The sequence below is a fragment of the Schistocerca americana genome, chromosome 8, assembly GCF_021461395.2.
Source record: "Schistocerca americana isolate TAMUIC-IGC-003095 chromosome 8, iqSchAmer2.1, whole genome shotgun sequence".
Lineage (NCBI taxonomy): Eukaryota > Metazoa > Arthropoda > Insecta > Orthoptera > Acrididae > Schistocerca > Schistocerca americana.
In genome coordinates this window covers 320,714,348-320,737,161 of record NC_060126.1, presented here as the reverse complement: position 1 = coordinate 320,737,161, position 22,814 = coordinate 320,714,348, and the positions used below count along the sequence as shown (strand labels likewise).

General features: G+C 39.1%; 1 protein-coding gene across 1 annotated transcript in view; it reads left to right on the top strand.

The window, feature by feature from the left end:
- Positions 1 to 22,814, top strand: part of LOC124545801 (RIMS-binding protein 2-like) — a 195,294-nt gene that overhangs the window by 145,456 nt on the left and 27,024 nt on the right. The window contains exon 6 of the mRNA XM_047124746.1: positions 9,637 to 9,798. Coding sequence (XP_046980702.1) covers positions 9,637 to 9,798 — 162 coding nt within the window. The remainder of the gene's footprint in view (positions 1 to 9,636; positions 9,799 to 22,814) is intronic.

Genomic DNA, 22,814 nt, shown 5'->3' with positions numbered 1-22,814 from the left:
AATACCCTTCAGTTGCCAACTTGTTTATCCCTTAGAAATTGTGCAGATGAACTTAGCCTAATAACAGGATGCACAGAGGTGCATAATTAATTGTTCTCTCTCAGAAAAGTAAAAAGAAGAAAGCTTAGTACACCCAAGAGCCAAAGAAACTGGTACAGCTGCCTAATATCATGTAGGGCCCCCATCAGCATGTAGAAGTGCCACAACACTGTGTGCCATGGACTCAAGTAATGTCTGAAGTAGTGCTGGCGGGAACTGACACCGTGAATCCTGCAGGGCTGTTCCATAAATCCATAAAAGTATGAGAGGTTGGAGATCTCTTCTGAACATCACATTGCAAGGCATCCCAGATATGCTCAAAAATGTTCATGTCTGGGGAGCAGATGTGTTTTAACTCAGAACAGTGTTCCTGGAAACATTCTGTAGCAATTCTGTATGTTGCATTGTCCTGCTGGAATTGCCCAAGTCCGTCGGAATTCACAATGGACATAAATGGATACAGGTGATCAGACAGGATGCTTACGTACATATCACCTGTCAGAGTTGTATCTGAACATAGCAGGGGTCCTGTATTTCTCCAACTGCACATGCTCCACATCATTACAGAGCCTCCACCAGCTCAAACAGCCCCTGCTGACATGCAATGTCCATGGATTCATTAGGTTGTCTCCATACCCATACATGTTCATCCCCTCAATATAATTTGAAATGAGACTCGGCCAAGCAGGCAATATGTTTGCAGTCATCAACTGTCCAATGCCGGTGTTGACGTGCCCAGGCAAGGCATAAAGCTTTGTGTTGTCAAGTCATCAAGGGTACACAAGGGGGCCTTCATCTCTGAAAGTCCATTTCAATAATGTTTTGTTGAATGGTTCACACACTGAGACTTGTTGATGGTCCAGCATTGAAATCTGCAGCAATTTCTGGAAGGGGTGCACGTCTGTCTCATTGAATGATTCTCTTCAGTCGTCTTTTGTCCCACTCTTGCAGGATCTTTTTCCAGCCACATCGATGTTGAGATCTGATGTTTTACCAGATTCCTGGTATTCACAGTACACTTGTGAAGTGGTCGTATGGGAAAATCCCCACTTCATCAGTATCTCGGAGATGGTGTGTCCCATCACTCATGCTGTGGCTATAACACCATTTTCAAACTCACTTATATCTTGACAGCCTTCCATTTTAGCAGCAGTAAATGATCTAACAACTGTGCCAGACACTTGTGGTATTACCTAGACATTGCTGACTGCAGTGCCATATTCTGCCTGTTTACACATCTCTGTATTTGAATATGCATGCTTATACCAGTTTCTTTGGTGCTTCAGTGGTTATGGTACAAAGAAATGTATCCTTGTGCGACACATGTTATGGTGATGCTATAATAGATGTGTAACCAAAACTGTTAAAAAAGTAATAAGATAAAGTAGTAAATACAGTGTATTAGGGAGATAATCATTCTACATCAAAGTTTCAAGTGTTTCACAAGTGATGAAAGAGTGACAATAAAAATAACATTGCAAGCAAACCTTTGAACTGACTGACTCTCTTTTCTATGTTCTGTCATGGGGCACAATTGATCAGAACAACACAGAAACACCATGCATCAAGGAATAATGTTCAAATTAGTATTTGTGAGGATAATATTAGTGTTATTTATAGGAAAAGCCCAGTCACATATAATGAAGCTGCAGAAAAGTAAATGGGCACACACATATTTAACAAAGAATGCTTTTGTGTCTTCAGAGTATGAATATATCTGTCATACATACTATGATACCTAACTGTGATCTAATCTTTGTGCTGCTCTCTTTCAGTATTTCATATTCTCGACAATTCCTTTATTCTTATATTTCTTTCTGTGTTTGTTCATTCATTTTTAGACATTTCTATACAAAGTTGTATTCCTGACAAAACTATTACGTCCTATTCATCTGTAATTTGTTGTCTGTATGCCTTTTTGAAACACATTTTGGATCAAGTGTTCCCATCATTATTTTCCATAACCTACAGGATCCATTAGGTACTTTTTTAATCAACTTTTGACTGTTATTGGTAATAGTCAGTATGTGTGTTCTGTATATGCTGTTACTAAATAAAGTTGTCCTCAACCCTGAGATTGATTTGAATATTACAGTGCTTTACTATGCATTGTGTCATTGGAGATGATATGTCCTTGCCTTTCTCCAAACTCTTAACTATATTACCCAGTCAGTTTTAGGGAATCCCACATTGTAACGTGGGCTCCAAACAGTTGTGCAACATGACTGTTTGCACTTTTATTGATAACTTCCAAAGCTAAAAGAAGCAATGGATGGCTGAAAAACTGTGGGTCTGAACTAGGATTGTAGAAACTAGGATTTGTAGGTACTTTACTCAGTCACTGAGAGCCACTATGATTCATTATAGACACAATTATTGGCAGCCTCTGATCAGACTGTACCATAGTACCCATCTGTTCATTTCAAATAGATATGCCCATTCAGCTCAACTTAGCCTGAAGAAGTATCATTGCATGCGTGTAAACTTACAGCGGATAATTTTCTCATATCTAACTTTTTTTACCACTTTGCTGTTTACAAATCTTTGTGCTCATGTTTTGTTTACAAGTCTTTGTGCTCATGTTTTGATTACATTTGCTACTGAATTATGCTTAAGTCACGTAATGTGGTAAAAATTCAACCTCATCGTCAACAGTAGCAGTGATCATTTCTTTCATTAAGTAATGTGACCTCCCTAAGTATTGAGCTCGACCACGTCTTCCATGGGCAAGAGGCTTAGGCAATATTTAGCTATCTGAGTCGAGCAACGTTCCACAGGTCTTTATTCTGTTGGTCTGGTGGTCTTCCTCTTGTTCCTACTCTGTCTCTTGTACCATCAGCCATAATTTCTTCTGGCATCATTGCTGGCCCATTGCCATTTCATAATGGCTGTTCTCCCCAGGATGTCCTTGAGGTCAGTAATTGATATACTGCACAGTTCTAAGTTTCTGTCTTGTATTCATGAAGCATCTAGGTCTGACAGGTGCGATCAAAACTTGGAGGACACACTTAACAAAACCTATTGTTTTAAGTTTTACTGCCATGTCTGACCTGAAGATAGATGAATGTCTTCCATATGCTTTCCAGCTTAGCTTGGTGCACCAAGATTTCCATTATTACGTCTCCTGTATATTGACAAACTAGCCAGAATGGATGTATTCTCTCACAGTGTCCAGTAGTGTATTTTTTAATTGTAAATTATCATCTCAAAACAGAAGTCCATTGAGTTTTGTTAGAGCATCAGTTTTTCATCTTGTATGATAAATATAATCCAAGCTTCATGTTAGTGGAGTAGCTTTTTCTAAAGAAATTTCACACTGGATTCCTTAGTTACCAGTGGGTTAGCATTTGGATGGATGGAAAAATTGAGATGAGTCAATTGAAGCTATTTATTGTTTACATATGGTGCATAGCTGTATTAAATTTCAACATAAACTCCAGTACAAACAATGCAAGTTCAGAAGTGCTTACAAAGTGCCTATTTGTTAGGAAATCTGCGTGTAGGTCACACACAGTATGACATACATCATAATTGAAACAAAACCACATAGGTTAAGTCTTAGAGGGTATGTTAGAAGACATTTTTCGCTTGAAGATGGTAAGTATGAGACTTATCAAAATGTTGTGACAAGATGACGCCATCAGTCAGATGATCACCTGAGAAGACTTCATCACCAGCAGACATTCAAACTTCGTGTCTCAGATTGCCCTAACTGTTGGCTATCTGTGACTATGCTTTGTTATGTTGCTACAGGAAACCCATTGACAATGATACACATTATTTCAGTTTGAGTTCAGGACAAAAATTATTTGTAGGTTGTCTGAGTAGGACAAATTAGTGTTGGTGGCCTTTCATGTGGATGATATTCCAAGACAACATGATTTTCATTTGAAAGAAGGTCTGCATAACATTTTCCTCTGATGGCTGATGGCTGCATTAGAAACTTACTTGGTTTGGGTCCAGAGGTATGGTACCATACTTACTACCTCTCTTAGTTTTTGTTTGGTGCTAGTGGAACCATGATTTCTCCTGAGGAATGCTTCTTGCAAGGAAAGTGTCACATTATTTTTTAATTTTGTTTGGACATCAATCTTACTGGCACTTTATGAAATTGGAGCTCTTCATGCACAATGCAGTGTTTTGAACCATGACTAAGGATTATGGTTGATAACAGTGTCATCCAGAGACTTTCCAGAGGTTTTCTGTTAAGATGGCTGCAATTGGGCAGTGTTTTCTAAAGCAACAATTCTGTACATCTGATCTGGTTGAGGAGCATTAGCCAAAGGCATCATACATGTTGCAACTTTCTGTTAAAATCATAGGTTTTCTTCTGAAACAAACATGCCTTATCATACTTGGATGATCATTTTGCAATGAATTTTGATAGGTTTCACAACTTCAGCACACAGAAAAAAAACTGAAAACCATTAAATTTGATATTAGCTGCACATGGAGCAGCATGTTTACACAGTTCTGGTTTCAGTGTGTGTATGATTCTGCCACCTGGAGACAAACTGGCATACTTTCAGGAATATTCTTACTAACTTACTGGCTGCTAATACTGCATTTGCTTTTTTAAGTGTAAAATTATGTTTTCTTTTGACTCAGTCTCATATCTGATATTTTACAGCACAGCAAAATATACATTGTATATTTTCTGCCTGGAGGCTACTTGTTTAATTATTCATTAAGCACCAGAGTAGTGAAACAAATGCCTGAAAACTTCTGCACAAGAGTAATCCATTTCAGTTGGAAATTAAGTGTATCACACTGTAGCAGTAATTTTGGATGTATTAGGCACTGAGTAGCAGTGAGGATTTGTACCACAGTTGCAATACAATGTTTTTTCAGTCTATAACTAATCTATATTTCAGATTGTTACCAGTTTCAGTTACATACTATCATAGATCATATACCTCATCGATCACTCACTCGATCAAGATCATCCTTAGTACTGAGTTTGCTGTCATTGCGGATGGCATAAACACTATAGTAAGAACAATGTCCAATAACATTTTAGGGATATGGATGTCTGATGATGGCTATGTAAGCAAAACCAGTTACTACTGTATTAGGAAAAGGACGGTTTGCTACTCAGCATAAAGATGACACCTTGAGGTGGAGACAGTCAGAATGGAAAGAGTCTTACACATTTAGCTTGCAGCCAAAGCTGCCTTCAGAGAAGACAATTCCCACACATTCACCCTGCACATGACCACAATCGCTGGCTGCTTGGGTTGGAATGCAACTGTCAAGTTGAACAAAAGCAGCAATCAAGAAATGAGCAGGGAAGAGGGAGGGAGAGCGGGAGGAGAGAGGAGGACCTGGTCTTGCTCAGCCCAGATTCTTTTCTGAACTTTGACCTCCTCTCCTCCGATAGTTGTAATGCACACCTCTGTCCACATTAAACCCACTAACCAGCAACAGCACCTGCATTTCAACTGGTGTCATCCCTTCCACACAAAGAATTCTCTCTCATATAGCCTGGCCACCCAGGAATGGCGTATCTGCAGTGACACAGTGACAAGAACACCATTACCTGACTGTTGAAGGCCTTCATGGACATGTACTAACCGAAGCCTAGGCTACAAACAGATTTCTTTTGCCATTTCGCCACACAACCCTAATCCTTCTACCATCTCCAAGAACCATTTACAAATGAATGCTACTACCTCACACGTTACCATGCCAGACTGGAAAAACTGACTCACATCCTTTGTTAGGGCTTCGATTCTCTATCATTGCACACTGAAATGAGGAACATCCTAAGCTAGATCCTTCCCACTCCTCCTAAAATGGTGTTCTGTCACCTACCCAAACTCTACAACATCCTATTACATCTCTATATCATTCCAAATTCCAATCTCTTGCCATAGAAATCATTTCCCTGTTGAAGACCTAGGTGCAAGAACTGTCCAGTCCACACACCCTGTCTTGTTTTAGGCTTATTCTATCTCAGTCATGTACCGACTTTGCTGCAATCATTGCACAGCTTTTTATATTGGTGTGACTACCTATGAACAGTCAACCAGGGTGACTGGCCACAACCAAACTGCAGCCAAGAGCAAAGTAGATCACCCCTGTGCCACAACATGCAGCTGAACTTAACATACTTGATTTCAATGACTGCTTCACAACCCAGGCCATGTGGATCCTCCTCAGCACCACCAGCTTTTCAGAACTGGGCAGATGGACATTATCCTTACAACACATTCTCCACTCTCAAAATTATTCCAGCCAACCTACAGTAACCTATTGTCCCCACACCCTCTGCTCAAGAGTTTCTGTTCCCTCTGTCATATCGCCTTCACCTTTTCACATGTCCCACCATCCTCATCATGTGCTAGTTTCTGCCAATGCATCCACCCTTCTTTTGCCCTCCCTTCAACTCTCTTTTTCCACTCGCCCCCCTCCCCCCCCCCTCCCAATCCCCCCTCCACCCCATCCCCCATAACCTCCCAACACTGTGCCTGGCATTCTGGTCATGCCACCATCTAGTCCCTGCACTCTCTACCAGACAGCATTGTTCTCTCACCTCACCTGCACTCTGATGTTCCACCCCCGTCTCTGCCTCACTGTATATAGCTATGCTCATTGATTGTGACAGTTGCATTGGGGTCAAGTTGCAAGAGAGAGTAGTCATGTGTGTGTGAGGTATGCTTGCTAGTGTGAATGTGAGTGTTTCTGCCTTTCTGAAGAAGGCTTTAGCTGAAAGCCAAATGTGTAACAATCTTATCATCGTACCTGTCTGCACCTTGACATGTCGTCTTTACAGTGGGTAATAATCTATCCTATTCCTAATACTGTTAATACTCCAACCTGAACTTCCAATGTTTACAAAACCAATTACAGCATGAAATACAATTGTGTGGTGGGCTGAATAAACATTCTATTACAACAAATGTAATCTGTAGCATGTGTAAAATGATCATGAAAGGAGATTAACAGAAATGCAGTGAAACTTTGCATCTGATCTTTTATTTCTAAATGTGGTGGTGATGGAGGAGAAGGTTAGTGCCATAGAGCACATGATATACATATATGATGACAGCCACTAACTAAATATATGTGACAGTTCATATGATTGCGAATGCAATTCACTTTCCATACTGCTTCTGGCTTATTTTTCTTGCCTCTTTCATATTAAATAAGTAATTTTCCTCTTATACATTGGTATCTCTTGAAATGCAGTGTACCACTCTCCTTTATAACTGTGTTCTTTCTGTAGGTAAAAACACAAAAATCACTGTGATGAAATATTTCTTTGATGATGATCCTCTTGTTTCATTGTTATCTAATGCAAAGCGACAGGTTAAAACAATGTACTGTATCAGGACTCACACCTGTAACCACCCATTTTGTGGTCATTGCATTTCCAACTGAAACACTTGAGTGCATCTTAGGAACCAACTTGAAACATTCAAAGACTCAATGATAAACTGAAGCTTTGAATGTGCTCAAAAGGTGTGTATTAATGGCCCATTTTGTATAGCAGTGTTCATGAAAGGCAGGTGTCTAGAGCGTATTCCTGTCCCAGCACACCGTTTTAACGTGTCACAGATAACGACAAGCATATATTGTCAAATGAATTTAATATGGCAACATCCCACATGACATGCTTGGTTGTAATTTCTTTCTGAGACATTAATACAATTATTTCATTTATTAGTAGATAAGTTGTAGCAGTGGTGGTTGTCAGTCAGTGCCCAGTATTGATAATTTAAAAATACAATGTTCCATTCAAATTGCCCCTAAAAACAAGTTCTGATTGAGCCAGAATGCCCATGTGTTTTAGAAGAGTAGGTTTTTAATTTTTTTCTTCATCTCATATTTATTGAAAGTGCATGTTTCCTTTGTAAATGTTCTTTTATTATTTCTATTGCAGCACTGGTATTCATCAGTATCATGTTTTACATATGATTACAAAGTTGTACACCAGTGTTATTTCCAAGTTTATAAATGAGTGCTGGTTGATTGTTTGATTCACCTTGAATGAGAATGAGAAGTCAGAAGCTGTTCTAGTGCACTTACACCTTTTAGAAAATGCACATTGTTGATCTATTCTTCTGTAAGACACACGTGGTCTTGTATTACACTGTGTAGAGGTCTCTTTAATAATCCCACGTGAAATGCTTGGTTGTTGTTTAATACTGCACAATAATCAACTTGTAAAAAGTTCTGTAAGAATGAAATTTAATTACTGTAATGGAAGTCATTGAAAGTTTTTATTGGCAGTTATTAATTCTGTGCTATAAATATAACTTTTTAAAAAATGAAAGAAAATCATTTTAAAATAATTTTTTGCTGCAGTTTGTAAACTTCTTGTGGTGACAAGAACTTCCTAGAGCATCCTGACAAAACATTAAAACATATATCATTAATTACCAAATAAAATCATGCCCTAACAGTGGTTTGAATAAAGAAATATTTTGCAGTTGTAAATATTTCTGCCAGTGCAGAACAATTTACTTCTTTTATTGATGCTCAGCTGGTTTCTTCAAAATACATAAAGCTTACTCAGAATGCTTGAAAGCTAATTAACAACTGTATGGAAAAGATAGGTTGCAGTTCACCACATAGAGGGGTATTGAGTTGCTGACATTCACAATGGGAAAGAATCTTAGAAATATTCAACTTTTGGACTAAGTCCTTCATCAGACATAGAAAATTCACATTCGTTCACACAAGCAGAACTCACACTACACAGCCACTGTCTCCAGGCACTAAGGCCAAATCAGGTAATCAGACCTCAGCATCAGGGGCAACAGTGGCCTTGTGCATATGAGCTGTGCTTGTGTGAGTGTGCGTGATTTTGGTATATTCAATGAAGGATGTAGTCCAGAAGCTGAGTATTTCCAGCGTTCTTTTCATTGTTCCTGATTGCAACTAAATGCCTCCTCTACATATTTGGTGAATTGCCATGTGGTTGTAATTGCATCCTGGATTTTCCATTGTTTGACACATAAATAAGGGTTTTAGTTAATAATGTATGTTCCTAACACACTAATTTTGAAAGAGAGGGTTCAGTAACATAACTGCTTGAACAGAAACTTTGGAGGAAAGTAAACATGATGTATTCTATCACTTGCACGATGAACTGAGTAATTACTCATGTTCCTCTGACCATTGAGATGTGAAAAAAGAGAATGAAGATTTCTTTCTCTCATTCATCTTCAGACATCACATGCCAGCCCTTTAAATTGGAATTCTGTGAATTCATTTTTATTGAAAATAGTGACTTCAAACTAACAAATTAAAAGGCAATTAAACTTTTTTGACCTGTATAGCACAGTTGCATAAGCATAACTTGAACTTGCAAAACACTGTTATTTAAGCTAAAATCATTTGGAGTTCTGCACCTGTAGATTCAAACACAAACTGCACCTTTGTGTGTGATGACAGTTAGACACACTGCATGCTAGATGATTTTACTCACTGGCACAATATTTACAAGATTACAGAACTTGTTTCGTGAGTGGGTGATAAGCGTGCTAGGCAGTGGCTAACAATTCACCCATACATTTCTGTGGGAACCGTGCTACACTGAAGTGTTTGTCATTGGTGAGCCAGCAGAGCGCGGATCCTTGCTCTCCTCAGGTCTGCCCGACCCTCCGGTTGACATCCAAGTGGAGCCAGGCCCTCAGGATGGAACCCTGCTAGTCACCTGGCTCCCTGTTACGATCAACACAACAGCTCCGGTCACAGGCTATGCAGTCTATGCCGATGGCAAGAAGGTCACTGATGTTGACAGCCCAACAGGTCAGTATTGTTCAGAGCTTTTATGTGTTAAATAAAATTATTATTGAGGCTTACTATATATATATTCTGCTCATGCATATACTAGAAGTTTCATTATGAAAAAGGACATCCTGTTAGAAGTATATTACTTCATTATTTGTGGGCCAGAGCCTTTTTCAAAGTCCATCAGGTTTGTTAACATAAAACTTTCAGTATTACTTATTTCTTATACTGTGTTATGTATGTTTCAACAGCAAGACTACAATAATTAATTTTATAGTAATTATATTTAAATAGTTGCTTCTTATGGTTTTGTTTTCCTTTCATATGTCTATTAATTATAGAAACAATAGTGTCAAATTTAGACCTTTCTGCTCCATTCATTGTGAAACAAATAACATTTCTTATATGCAACATCTGTGTCACTAATGTGAAGGTTTGCTGTAATACAGCTTCAAAGTGATAACTTTGCTTGCTTTCTGCCCCTCCACCCTGTTCTCCCCAATCTCACTAGTATGTTACTTCATTTATGCTCATTACTGCATAATTAGAATATTCAATAAAATTTCACCTTAATCATATACACTGATTAGCCCAAACATTATGACCACCTGTGTGAAGCTTGTTTGTCCATCTTTGGAATGAAATACATCACTGATTCTGCATATCAGGGATCCGACAGTTTATTTCATAGATGTCTACACACAGGTCATGTAATTCATGCAAATAATGGGCCATTGTTTTGTGTATGCAGTGATTGTGCCCAATAGCTACCCAGGTGGGTTCCATTGGATGTATATCAAGCAAATTTGGTTGCTGAGACATCAAAGTGAGTTCATTGCCATGCTCCACAAATCACTGTATTATAGTTCTGGCTCTGAGATATTGACAGTTATACTGCTGAAAGATGACATCACTGTCAAGGAAGACAGCAAACATGAAGGGATGCAGGTGGTTCCAAGCTGTCAGCATGTCTTCATTTACTACCGCAGCTCCCATGTAAGCACAGGAGAATGTCTCCTCCCATGCAAGCACAGGAGAATGTCTCCCATAGCATAAGAGTGGTCTCACCAGCCTGTATCTGTTGCAAACTCACACATTGATCTGCTGCTGACCTTGATGATGGCCTTTGCGAAGACGACAAGATGACCTAGTGTGATTCACATGAAGAACCAAAACATTTCCATTTATTAATGGTTGAATCCCAATGGTCCTCTGCTCACTGCAGTTGGTGATGTTGTTGGGTCAACAAGTGAACATGTAGAAGTGGCCTGCTGCAGAGCTCAGTGTTCAACAGTGTACAATGAACAGTGCACTCCAAAACACTTGTGTGTGAATCAACGTTGTTCTCTTTTGGCAGATACGCCATGGCACCATCTATCCTACTTTACAAAGCAGACAAGCCTCTGAACCCCACATTCTGTGAAGAGTTGTGGACATCCAACTGTTTAGTGCCTAATGGTAGTTTCACTGCCCTACCTTTTTCCATAGATGCTCATAACAGTAACATGTGAATGTTTGACCAGCTTCGCCATTTTCAAGATACTCGCTCACAGGCTCTGTGTAATAAAAATCTGCCCTTTGCCAAAGTCACTTATGTCAATGGGTTTCTCCCTTTGCAGCCCATGTCTTCACTATGGTGATCCCACATATGTATCTGCTCTGCTTGAATACTTTTGTTATTGCATCATGTGCCCACAATGCCACCAGGCACCATCCAACTTCATGGAGGGCAGTGGTCATAACGTTTTGGCTAGTTAAATAGTTACATGTCTTGTTGCTCTGTTTCTGCCACTTGTATCTCAGGTTCATATTCTGGTTATTACCTTCCATTGAGTACTTCTACTTGAGACAGTCTCTTTGTGTAAGTACATATTTGTAACTTCTATAAATATTCAAAATGAAATTAAAAATAAATTATCATAATATTTGCAACAAAAGATAAGTGTGTACTTACTAGGCAACAAGACAGGGATAAGTAAACCAAAGTGAAAAACTCAGAATTTAAAAATACAACTGAATCTGGTGCTTCTTGCATTTTCTGTATTCCTTCGCCCTAATAAATGTATGCAGCATGTTAGAAAAACAATTAGATACAGATACTGAAAGAGAGGAAAAATCACTCTTTACTCTCAGTTTTTCTAAGAGATAGAGTACAGGAAACTTGTACCATGTTTCCTCTGTGGCCCCGCTCATATATTTCCAAGATTTTCCCATGTACACTGTGATTATTCAAACCCACAACTAGCCATCCTGATTTATGTTTTCTGTGATTTCCCTAAATCACTTCAGGTAATTACTGGGATGGTTCCTTTGTAAGGTCATGGCAGACTTCCTTCCCCCTCCTTCCCTAATCCAATGTGGCTGTTTGATCCCCTCCCCCAAATCAATGAACAACCCATGGACACTGCAAAAGTCTTGCTGGGAAGGCCTTACACACCCTGTATACAGTCCCACTATCACCCCATGCATTTTCCATATTTTTGGATCCATGAAGAAATACATTCAAAATACATTCTTGCTTATGAGATGAAGGCAGAGCTCACCATCTGTAGCTTCATTGACAGCACTGATTGTGAACTTGTGATACAGAGCCGAGTGGAGGGTCTGAATCAGAGGTGCAGATGGTTCTGCAACCACATAGGCTGTAGATTCCTTGACATGTGCCATGGAGTGATGCGGTATCGGGTCTCGTGTAATAGGTCAGGGGTCCTCTGCACTGCATAGTGGGTCAGGGGCCCTCCACACACAGTAGGTGACTACATATGAAGCAGAGGCTGCATGGAGTGGACTTGGCAGTTTTTTGTGTCAGAGGGTCTTGTGAAATAACAAAAACAGTTTCAATCTCAGGGGGGGTTCAGGCCAAACACAGGATGAGTATTGATGTAGGAACCATTTGTAATATAGTAGTTATCTGTTGTAGCTATGTTGGGAAAGAACTAGAGCTCCGGGCATTATGAGAAAGTCCTGAAGCTCAGATTGTTGTAAGTACTGAAAGCTGGCTAAAGCCAGAGATAAGTTCAACAGGAATTTTTGCTACAAACCTTATGATGTTCAGGAAGGATAGATTAAATACAGTTGGTGATGACAAATTTGTTGCTGTTTTAAGTAGTCTATCTTGTATAAAAACAGAGAGTGATAGGTCTATTGAGTAATTAATGATGGAAGCTGTACTGAAAAACCAAAATTAATAATTGTTTCCTTTTACTAACTTCCCGAATCAGATAATACAGTTGCCAAACAATTCAAAGAAGATTTGAGTCTCATTTCAAATAGCATCCCACTCATACAGTTATATTTGGTGGTGCCTTTTATCTACCCTTGATATGTTGGCAAAAATAGACTTTCAAAGTCTGTGGTAGCATAAAAAGTCATTCGAAAGCATATGAAATGCTTTCTCCAAAAAATATTTGGAACAATTAGTTCAGGAATCCACTAGCTGTGAAAATGTAATTGACCTCTCAGCAACAAATAGTCCCAAGCAAATTGGGGGCTTCATGATGGATACAGTAATTAGTGAGCACAATGTCATTGTAGCAAGACTGAATACTGTAACATCTAAAACCACAAAAAAATAAACAAAATGTGTATATATTTCAAAAATCAGATAAAAATCCACATGACACCTTCTATGAAACTGCTTCCACTCCTTGCAAACTAACTGTGCAATCATAGGTCAGATGTGGCTTGAATTCAGAGAAATGGTGTCAACAGTAATGGAAAGATTTATACCAAATAAATGAATAAGAGAAAGAGCTGACCCAAGCAGGTAAAACACTGTTGCAGAAGTAATGAGAAAAGCGTGTCAAATTTAAAGACCACAAAGCCCCCAAAGTTAGCAAATTTTTGCAAAGCATGAAATGTAGCACGAATTTCAATGCAAGATGTTTTTAATAGTTTCCTCATCGAAACTCAGTTTCAAAATCTCATAGAAAATCCAAAGATATTCTGACTGTATGTGAAGTACATCGGTGGCAAGACACAACCAACACCTTAGCTTTGTGATAACCAATTAGTGCCACTATAACAGAACTACTAAGAAGGTTTTCTGAAATTCCTTCACCAAAGAAAACAAAGTAAATATTCCACAATTCAAATCAAAAGCATCTACCAATGTAAGTAATTTGGAACTAGATATTCTCAGAGTAGCTAAAATGATACCCTTAAATGTGTGAGAGGAGGGAAGCATTTTAATTACCACTGGCGCTGAGTGAAAATAAAATATACAATTTCTGTAGTTCTTCCTATAATTGGACAGTGGTAGTAGTGAATTCTCAATCATAACATCAGAGCAACTGAATAGTTTGGGCCTCCACCATTCACAAGTACGAAGACGAGTAAAAACTTAAAAATTTTAACCACAGTTAATGAAAGTTCAGATAATAACTTAGCTGCTCCATATGATGAGGTACTCAACTTTGATATCCTCAGGGGTTGTTGCTTCAGAAAATCCGAGTGTTTGGCGATGCTGATGTACTAATTTTTAAATAAAACACAGAGTATATCACTTTTCTTGTCTTATATTGTGACCGATTAGCATGTACATTGTTGGAATATACATTTCTCATCTGACAGCCTCTGAAAGAGACTCACACAAACAACTTCTGAAAGACAATAATGCAGACTCGATGACTGGCTGACAGACTAACTCTCTCTCTCCCTCTCTTTTTATATAAAACTAAACAGTTGAATACATTCTTAAATGTAAGATTTACAAAAGAAAAGTTAAATGTCATGAGATTTTTGTAGTTAATTACATTAAAAAAATGGGCCACATATTGCCCTACATGTTCTGATATACAGTTTGCAAAAGTTTACTTAATTTCATATACAATTTCAATGAATTTCACAGTACAACAATTTAAATCACATTTTAGCTAGTTGTAAACAAATCACTTTCAATAAGATATAGTTCACAGCATTTTTGGTGTACTCTCAAGTAGAGCTATCGTTTTACATAATCATATGAATAAACATGGTAACTTTTCAGAAATAGAGGAGAAATAAATTTTCAAGAGTATGTGGTGCAGTGTGGCTGCACAGTTCATATCACAAAACTTCAAAGTTGAATTATTAACAAATGGCCCAGTCCCCTTTGTTGCTAATATAAATCAGGTAGCATATTAATGTGAATATTAATCTGAGATAGTGAACTCATTTGTGCTAATTTTTCAAAGGACAGTTTACTGTTGGATTTGGGTAGAGACATAACAAAATAAAGTCCTTAAAGTTAAAAAAACTTGAGCTAAAATGACCTCTTCAGAATATGTTGACATGAGGAAGGAATTTCAAATAAGGACAGAGAGGTAGTCCTATTTTATAGCAAAGCAACTTAAATTACTACTAATTAGTTTCCTTTCAGAGTCTGCTGATATAATAGATCTGTTCTTAACAGTAATGTTACAATCTCTGGTTTGATGATAGATCCTCAACTAAACACTGTAACATTGTGCAGGTCACACCAGTATTCAGGGAAGGAATTAGGAGTAATACGATGAATTACAGACTCATATCACTGATGTCGATTGGCAGTAAAATTTTGAAACATACACTGTGTTTGAATATTATGAATTACCTCAATGAAAATAATCTATTGACACATAGCACGGATTCAAAAAATATTGTTTTTGTGAAATACCCTTAGCTCTTTATTCACACAAAGTAAAAAATACTATCAACAGAGGATCTCAGCGTGGTTCCGTATTTCTGGATACCCAAAGGGCTTTTGGTACCATTCCTCACAAGCAACTTCTAATTAGATTGTGTGCCTATGGAGTATCTTCTGATTTGTGCAACTGGGATCATGATTTCCTGTCAGAAAGGTCACACTTTGTAGTAGTTGATGGGAAGTCATCAGGTCAAACAGAGGTGATAACCGGCATTCCCGAAGGAAGTGTTATAGCCCCTCTATTGTTTATAATCTATATAAGTGAATTAGGATACAATCTGAGCAGCCATCATAGAGTTTTGCAATTGATTCTGTTGTTGTGGCTGTGCCCTCTTGTAATGTTTTGTGGCTCGTGGTTGGATGAGGAGATGGTGGTATGATAGGTGGATGGCCAGCTTCCCCTCACTTCAACACAAAATGCGCACATGGTGAAAATAAACTTTATTACAGGAACCAATTGAGTACTTAACTTCAGTGCTGTCCAGTCTGAAGTTCTGTGGTTAACAACAATCAGATAACATTTACTAATTCTTAAATCTTGGACGTGTCCATATCACAACCATGTACAGTGATCAACATTCCCTCACACTAAGGTGCAAGACGATGACTGTCACTGCAGAAGATTAGAGCACAGTGCAACGTATTGAGGTGCAATGTGATCTACTGAGGTACTGAGATTGAGACAGCTCAGTCGGTGGCAGCGGCCTTTATGCACGCTGCCCAGGGGGCATTATCGGCACATAGCCTGGGGGCTTGTCTTGGTTTTATCTTGTCACATACGCACTTAGTTCAACACCTACTATAGAATGTTTCCTGTTGCTGACTGGTGTGGTGGCAAAGGCATACACCAGCACATTCCTCTCCCCCAAAACGCCACACTCTTGTCGTGTACTAGAGGTGCAAATGACAATGAGGGGAGAGGCAGGAACCTGGACATAGAGATGAGCTGGGAACCGTAACTGTGGAGAACCATACCCTGATATCTGGCTTGCGAGAGCAGAGGAACATCCTCCTGAAAACACTGCTCAGGATACACTTCCAGTCCCTAGGCAGCTCCTGGGGAAATGACGGTGACGACAATGGAGGGTCCATGTCCATTGAGTTGAAGAGCAGCGACAGTGGAGACAAGGGCGCTCTCTCCATTGGATCATCCTGGGGTGCCGTGGCGGCACTAGCAGGCAGATGTGAAGGCCACATGGGCCCATGAGACTGTAAATCTGGGAGAAGAAAGGCAGCAGAATCCTGGGGCAAATGACAAAGTGAATTTGATTCTAGAGACAGCGCTGCAAACCATCGGGACCTACGATTAGATACATGTATGTGCCATTGTGTTTCTGGATCTGGCCTCGCTCCCAGTGCCGACATCGGCCAAAAACCATGTAAAGAACAAGATCACATGGTACAAAGTGGCAAAGCGATATTTGTGTTCCATCAGTGGTGCTGGACACTGCAGTGACTGGAATAAATGAAGGAGTTTCTCATGGTGGTCGCCATGCAGAAGTTGTGCCGGTGATGGTCTGTTGTATGGATGGGAGCATTAGGAGGCAAGAAAGAGTTGCGCTGCCTGTTCCCATGTGTGGGAGGCGTGATGCTTGGCGATCTGTTGTTTAAAAGTGCATACAAAGTGTTATGCTTCTCCGTTGGACTAAGGGTAAAACAGGGTGCTTGTTAAATGACAAATTCCATTTCATTCACAAAGCTGTTCAAAGTCATGTGATGTGAACTGAGGTCTGTTGCCCATAACAATGACTTCAGGTAATCCCTCAATGCAAAAAAATTGAGATCAATACTTGAATGGTGCTACGTGACATGGTAGCATTCATAGGCACCCCAAATGGGAACTTGCTAAAAGACTCTACACTATGAGCCAACGAGTGCAAAATGATTCTGCCAAGTCTATGTGCACTTGTTGCTTTGGGTATTGAGCCTTAGCCTAAGCTGAGAATATCTGTGGATTGACTGTAGTTTTGAAGTACATTGTCATGGATGCTAAGGCCAAACAAGCCAAACAAACCTAAGCCAAAAATATTTGCACGTCTCTTGGTTGCAATACAGTAGATTTCACTGACCGAGTGTGAGATTTGTAAGTGGCAGGTAAACTAAACTGTCCAAGTACAGGGATTTCCTGTCCATTGTATGTAGTGAAGAGCATGGCGAGCCTAACTGTTCATACATGGAACGATTAAGCAAAGTTACAGAAGCACCTGTGTCCGATTGAAAGTCAACATGATGTCCAGCAACTTTTAGTGTTACAAATAGTTTGTTGGTGGTGACATGCTGCACTAAGGTGAGATGAGGTCACAACCCTTTTAGAACCTGTAGTCGATTTTGAAAACACTGCATTCATAGAATGTGCATGAGACCTGGTGTCGTGAGAGCAGGCAGAATTTACGTTCTTTTGCCATTGCGAGCAAGCTGCCTGGATATGGCCTATCTTTTCATGTGAGTAAACATGTCGCATTATGCAACAGGCTGTCTTGCTGCTTATGGTGAGCAAACCATTGTGGGTTAGACTGCACTAGATTTACAGGCCTGGCTACTTGTTTATTAAGCTGTCTGCGCATCTCTGTGCATGCTAATTGTGACAGCTGAGGGGGCAGTTGCAGGCAAGATGCAACTTGACCCAACAAATTAGGACCTGATCAAATTTATCAGTGGCTATGCCACTGGATCGGAAATTTTCTAATATTTGCAGCTCTTGATAGAGTGAAGTACATGAGTACTTGAGAATCTCTTCTCTAATTCTGCTATCAGGGACATTGTAGGTGATCACATTGTGGATCATCATGTCACTATAAACGTTGCCACAGTTACACTGGAATTTACACTTCCTAGTAAGACCCTGTAAGTCAGTATACCACTGACGGTATGCCTATTCTGGCTTTTTCTTAAGGCAAAAGAACTGAAATCTGGCTGCTGTGACCTGAATCTGCTGTTCGTAATACTAACTTAATGCACCTACTACTTCATCATAGGAGAGTGCGTTGGGAGATTACCTAGGGAAGAGTTTTTGAATTAATCAAAACACAGGGGTTCCTGCGATGGACAGGAAGTAATGAGATTTCACAGTACCTTGAATTAGATGTACTTGACAGTGGGTCTGTAACTGGGTGAGATATTCGAGACATTCCTCCTCTTTTTCATAGAAGTGCAGAAATGGTGGTATGTTGTTTGGTGGCACTTATTGGGTCGGTTGGGTGGTCAGTTGGGCAGCCAATACTGCTTGTGCAGCAAACAGTTGGTGTACAGTAGACAGCAATGTAGTGGTTTGCTGGTTCTGAAACTGAAAAATCTGATTTAGTTCCAGAGCAGGAGCAGTCTGCAGCTGAGGGGCAGAGGGTGGAGGGGGTAAGACAGCAATTCTAATGCAAACAAATTACAGCAAAATATGAAAAGACAAATAGAAAACCAATATGAAAAGGCTCTGAAAAGAGAAATAGATTAGTTCTGCAGCTCCCCTTATGTAATACGTGCACCAACAAAAACGAATGAGCAAATAGTATCACTATAACAACAGCTCCCCTGTAGCAAGCGAGAACACCTGAAAAGCAAACAAAACTTGTTGATCAGACTCATTGTCACTTATTGTGGCTGTGCCCTCTTGCAATGTTTTCTGTTTCCTGGCAGGATGAGGAGGGGGTGATATGATAGGTGGGTGGCCAGTTTCCTCTCACTACAGCACAAAATGTACACTTAAAATACACTTTGTTACAGGAACCAATTGAGTACTTAACTTTAATTATGTCCAATCTGAATTTCTGTAGTTAACAACAATCAAATAACATATGCTAATATTTGAATCTTGTACATGTTCATATCACAACTATATACAATGACTAATGTTCCCTCACAGCTAGATAAGGTGTGAGGTGATGACTATCACTGTGGAAGACTAGAGCACAGTGCAACATATTGAGTGCAATGAGAACTGAGTCCTGATGTGACTTACTGAGGTACTGAGATTGAGACAGCTTCGTCAGTGGCAGTGACCTGTGAACACGGTGCCCTGGAGCGTTTTTGGCATGTAGTCTTGGGGCATGTCTTGGTCTTCTCTTGTCATAGGCTTGTTTAGTTCAGTGCCTACTATACAGTGTTTCCTAGTGCTAACTGGTGTTCTTGTGAAAGTGTATGCCAGTGCAGCTGTCATTTACCATCTAGTAAAGTCTTCAGAAGATCAAAACTGATTGCAAAATGATTTAGAGAAGATATCTGTATGGTGTGAGGAGTGGCAGTTGACCCTAAATGATGAAAAGTTTTAGGTCATCTACATGAGTAGTAGAAGGAATCCGTTAAATTGGGGTTCCACAATAAATCTCACGAAATTAAGTTCTATCAATTCAGCAAAATATCTAGGAATTATAATAATGTAAAACTTAAATTTGAACAGTCACATAGATAATTTACAGAGGAGGCAAAACAAATACTGCTTTTTATGAGCAGAACACTGAGAAGATGCAACAGGTCTACCATACTTGTCCATCGTTTGTTAGAGTGTTGCAGTGCAGTATTGGATCCATACTAGATAGGATTGACTGAGGACTACAAGAAAGTTCAAAGAAGAACAGCTTGTTTTGTATTATTATGAAATAAGGGACAGTTTGTCACAAATATATGTCAGTTGGGGAGACAATCATTATAACATAGTTGTTTTTTATTGGAGCAAGATCTTTTTTGCAACATTTCAGTCTTTCTTCGCCAACTGGGTAAATATTTTGCTACAGGTTGCAATTTTTTAAATAAGCAATCGTTTACAGAGTAGAAGTGTTATCTCAGATAAATTATTTTAGGTTAGATGTAAAACTTGCTTTGCTAACTGTTAGACATTTAATGTTTAATGGAAACTCCAGATAGGAATATCAACAATGCAGAAAAGACAGATTGCCTCTTACCATAAAGAAGAGACATCAAGTTGCAGACAGGCACAATTAAAAGACACTTATGTGAAGTTTATTACGGTATATTGATAATTTTTACTTATGGACCGTCTGACAGCAACTGAATAAAACACAATTTTAGTGCCATACACGTTTTGCCTTTATTTTCTGCAAGGCATCATCAGTGGCAGGTTGCGTGGACAATTTCTTACATATTACGCTCGTGTTGCATTTTATGTTTCTTCTTCTTATGAATGCCAATTTGTGGTTTTTTTCCACATTCGACAGCACTGTGAACTGAACGCTTGTTTTAATGCAATGTTTTCATTGCATTAAAACAAGCGTTCAATGTTTTCATTGCATTAAAACAAGCGTTCAGTTCACAGTGCTGTCGAATGTGGAAAAAAAACGCAAATTGGCATTCATAAGAAGAAGAACAACACATAAAATGCAACAGGAGCATAATATGTAAGAAATTGTCATGCAACCTGCCACTGATGATGCCTTGCAGAAAATAAAGGCGAAACGCGTATGGCACTAAAATTGTGTTTTATTCAGTTGCTGTCAGATGGTCCATAAGTAAGAATTATCAATATACCGTGATATTACATGCAACTGAGGAAGACAGGACTAAAAAAAGTTGATTTATGTGAAGCTTTTGGCCACAGTCTTCATCAGTAAAAGAGAGACACATACCATTCACACACACACACAAACAAGCATACCTCACGCACACATGATTGCCAATTCCAGTATTCTGGCCCTAGATGATGGAGTTGGTGGTTGTGTGCTTGCTTGTGTGTTTGAATAGTGTGTGACTCTCTTTTACTGATGAAGGCTGTGGCCAAAGCTTTATGTAAGTGTGTTTTAATTGTGCCTGCCTGCAGCTTGACATGTCTTCTTTATGGTTTTATGGTAAATGGCAATCAGTCTTTTCCTACATTGTAGACATTTAACATCATCATTGGGTAAATGATGAAAATTTTTTGTTGCTGCATGTAGAATAGTGGGAAATAAATGTCATTTTTTCTCTAGTGTTGTAGGTACGGATATATCTATTCTTATAAAATTGTGCTGGATTATTCATGATGGATTTTGTTAACAAATATGTGTATTGTCACAATGATGTTGAATCCCTAGCTTCTTATAGAGGTACCTACATGACAACTGCAGGTGAACACCGCACATTATTCATACTGTTCAGCTTTGTGCTGGCAATATTTTCTTTCTAAGTGATGAGTTAGTCCAGAAAATTACTCCTTAAGGAATTATTGTGTGGAAATATGAAAAATATGTCAGGAGGCTGATTTGTTTGTTTTCAAGAGTACCAATTGTACCAAGAGCAAAAATAGCTGAACATAATTGTTTGAGAAGCACAGTAATGCAATGGTCATTCAATAAGTATTGCAACACTTTTTTTAAGCAAGTTTATTTTATTTGGGATTCCATTACACCATATTGTTCCCCATTCTTTTGGATACAAAACCCTGTTTTCAACATAGTCTCCATTCACTTGATAAACACACACCACTTTATTGGGAGAGCCTGTATGCCTGCATGGCACCACTCTATCAGTTAACATTGGAGGCAATGTCTTCCTGCATCAATAACCTCCTCATCATCTACATTCTGCTTCCAGTGGAGTGCATCCTTCATTGGACCAAACAGATGGAAGTCAGAAGTTGCAAGATCTTGGCTGTAGGGTGGATGAGGAAGAACAGTACAATGAAGTTTTGTGAGCCCCTCTTGGGTGTGCAGACTAGTGTGAGGCTTTGCATTGTGATGGAGAAGCAGTGAGGTATTTGATTGTGATCTGTCGATCATCTCGAATAAGAATGTCTGCCCCACTGGCCAGAGACAGTGGGTCATCTTGTGTGAGCTGTGCTTGCATGACTAGGTGTCTGTTTTCTATGTTAGAAGAAGGCGTTTGGCTAAAAGCTCACCTCTGTAGCAGTCTTTTGGTTGTGCCTGTCTGCAACTCAACTTCTCCTCTGTGTGGTGAGTAGAAGTCTACCCTTTTCATAATATTAACTATTTCCTCTTGTTGACAAGTAGCTCAATAAAGCATATAGATTTCTCATAAATGGCTGGAAGTTTCTAGATGGAAATTGTAAACTGTTACAGATTTATTACAAGAGAAGTATTCTGTAGTAACAGCTCAAAACTATAGGCTTCTAGGTAACAATCTACATAACAACTGCTTGTTTCAATGTTTTTACTTAGTGTGCAACTCCTACATATGTTGCAACGCTTCCTTTTTCTGCATTAACTCTGCAATACAACCAGTATCTTCAAGAGGTATTTAAACGTCTGGAGCAGTTTGATGTGGTATTAAATATGGCAAATTGGATGTTTGGGCAACCTGAGATAACATTTCTAGGCCATGGAATATCATCAGCAGGCTCTCTATAGCCAACTGATGAAGTCAAAGCAGTTCTACAGATCCCATAACTGACCACAATCAAGGAGTTCTGCCAGTTTCTAGGAATGTTAAA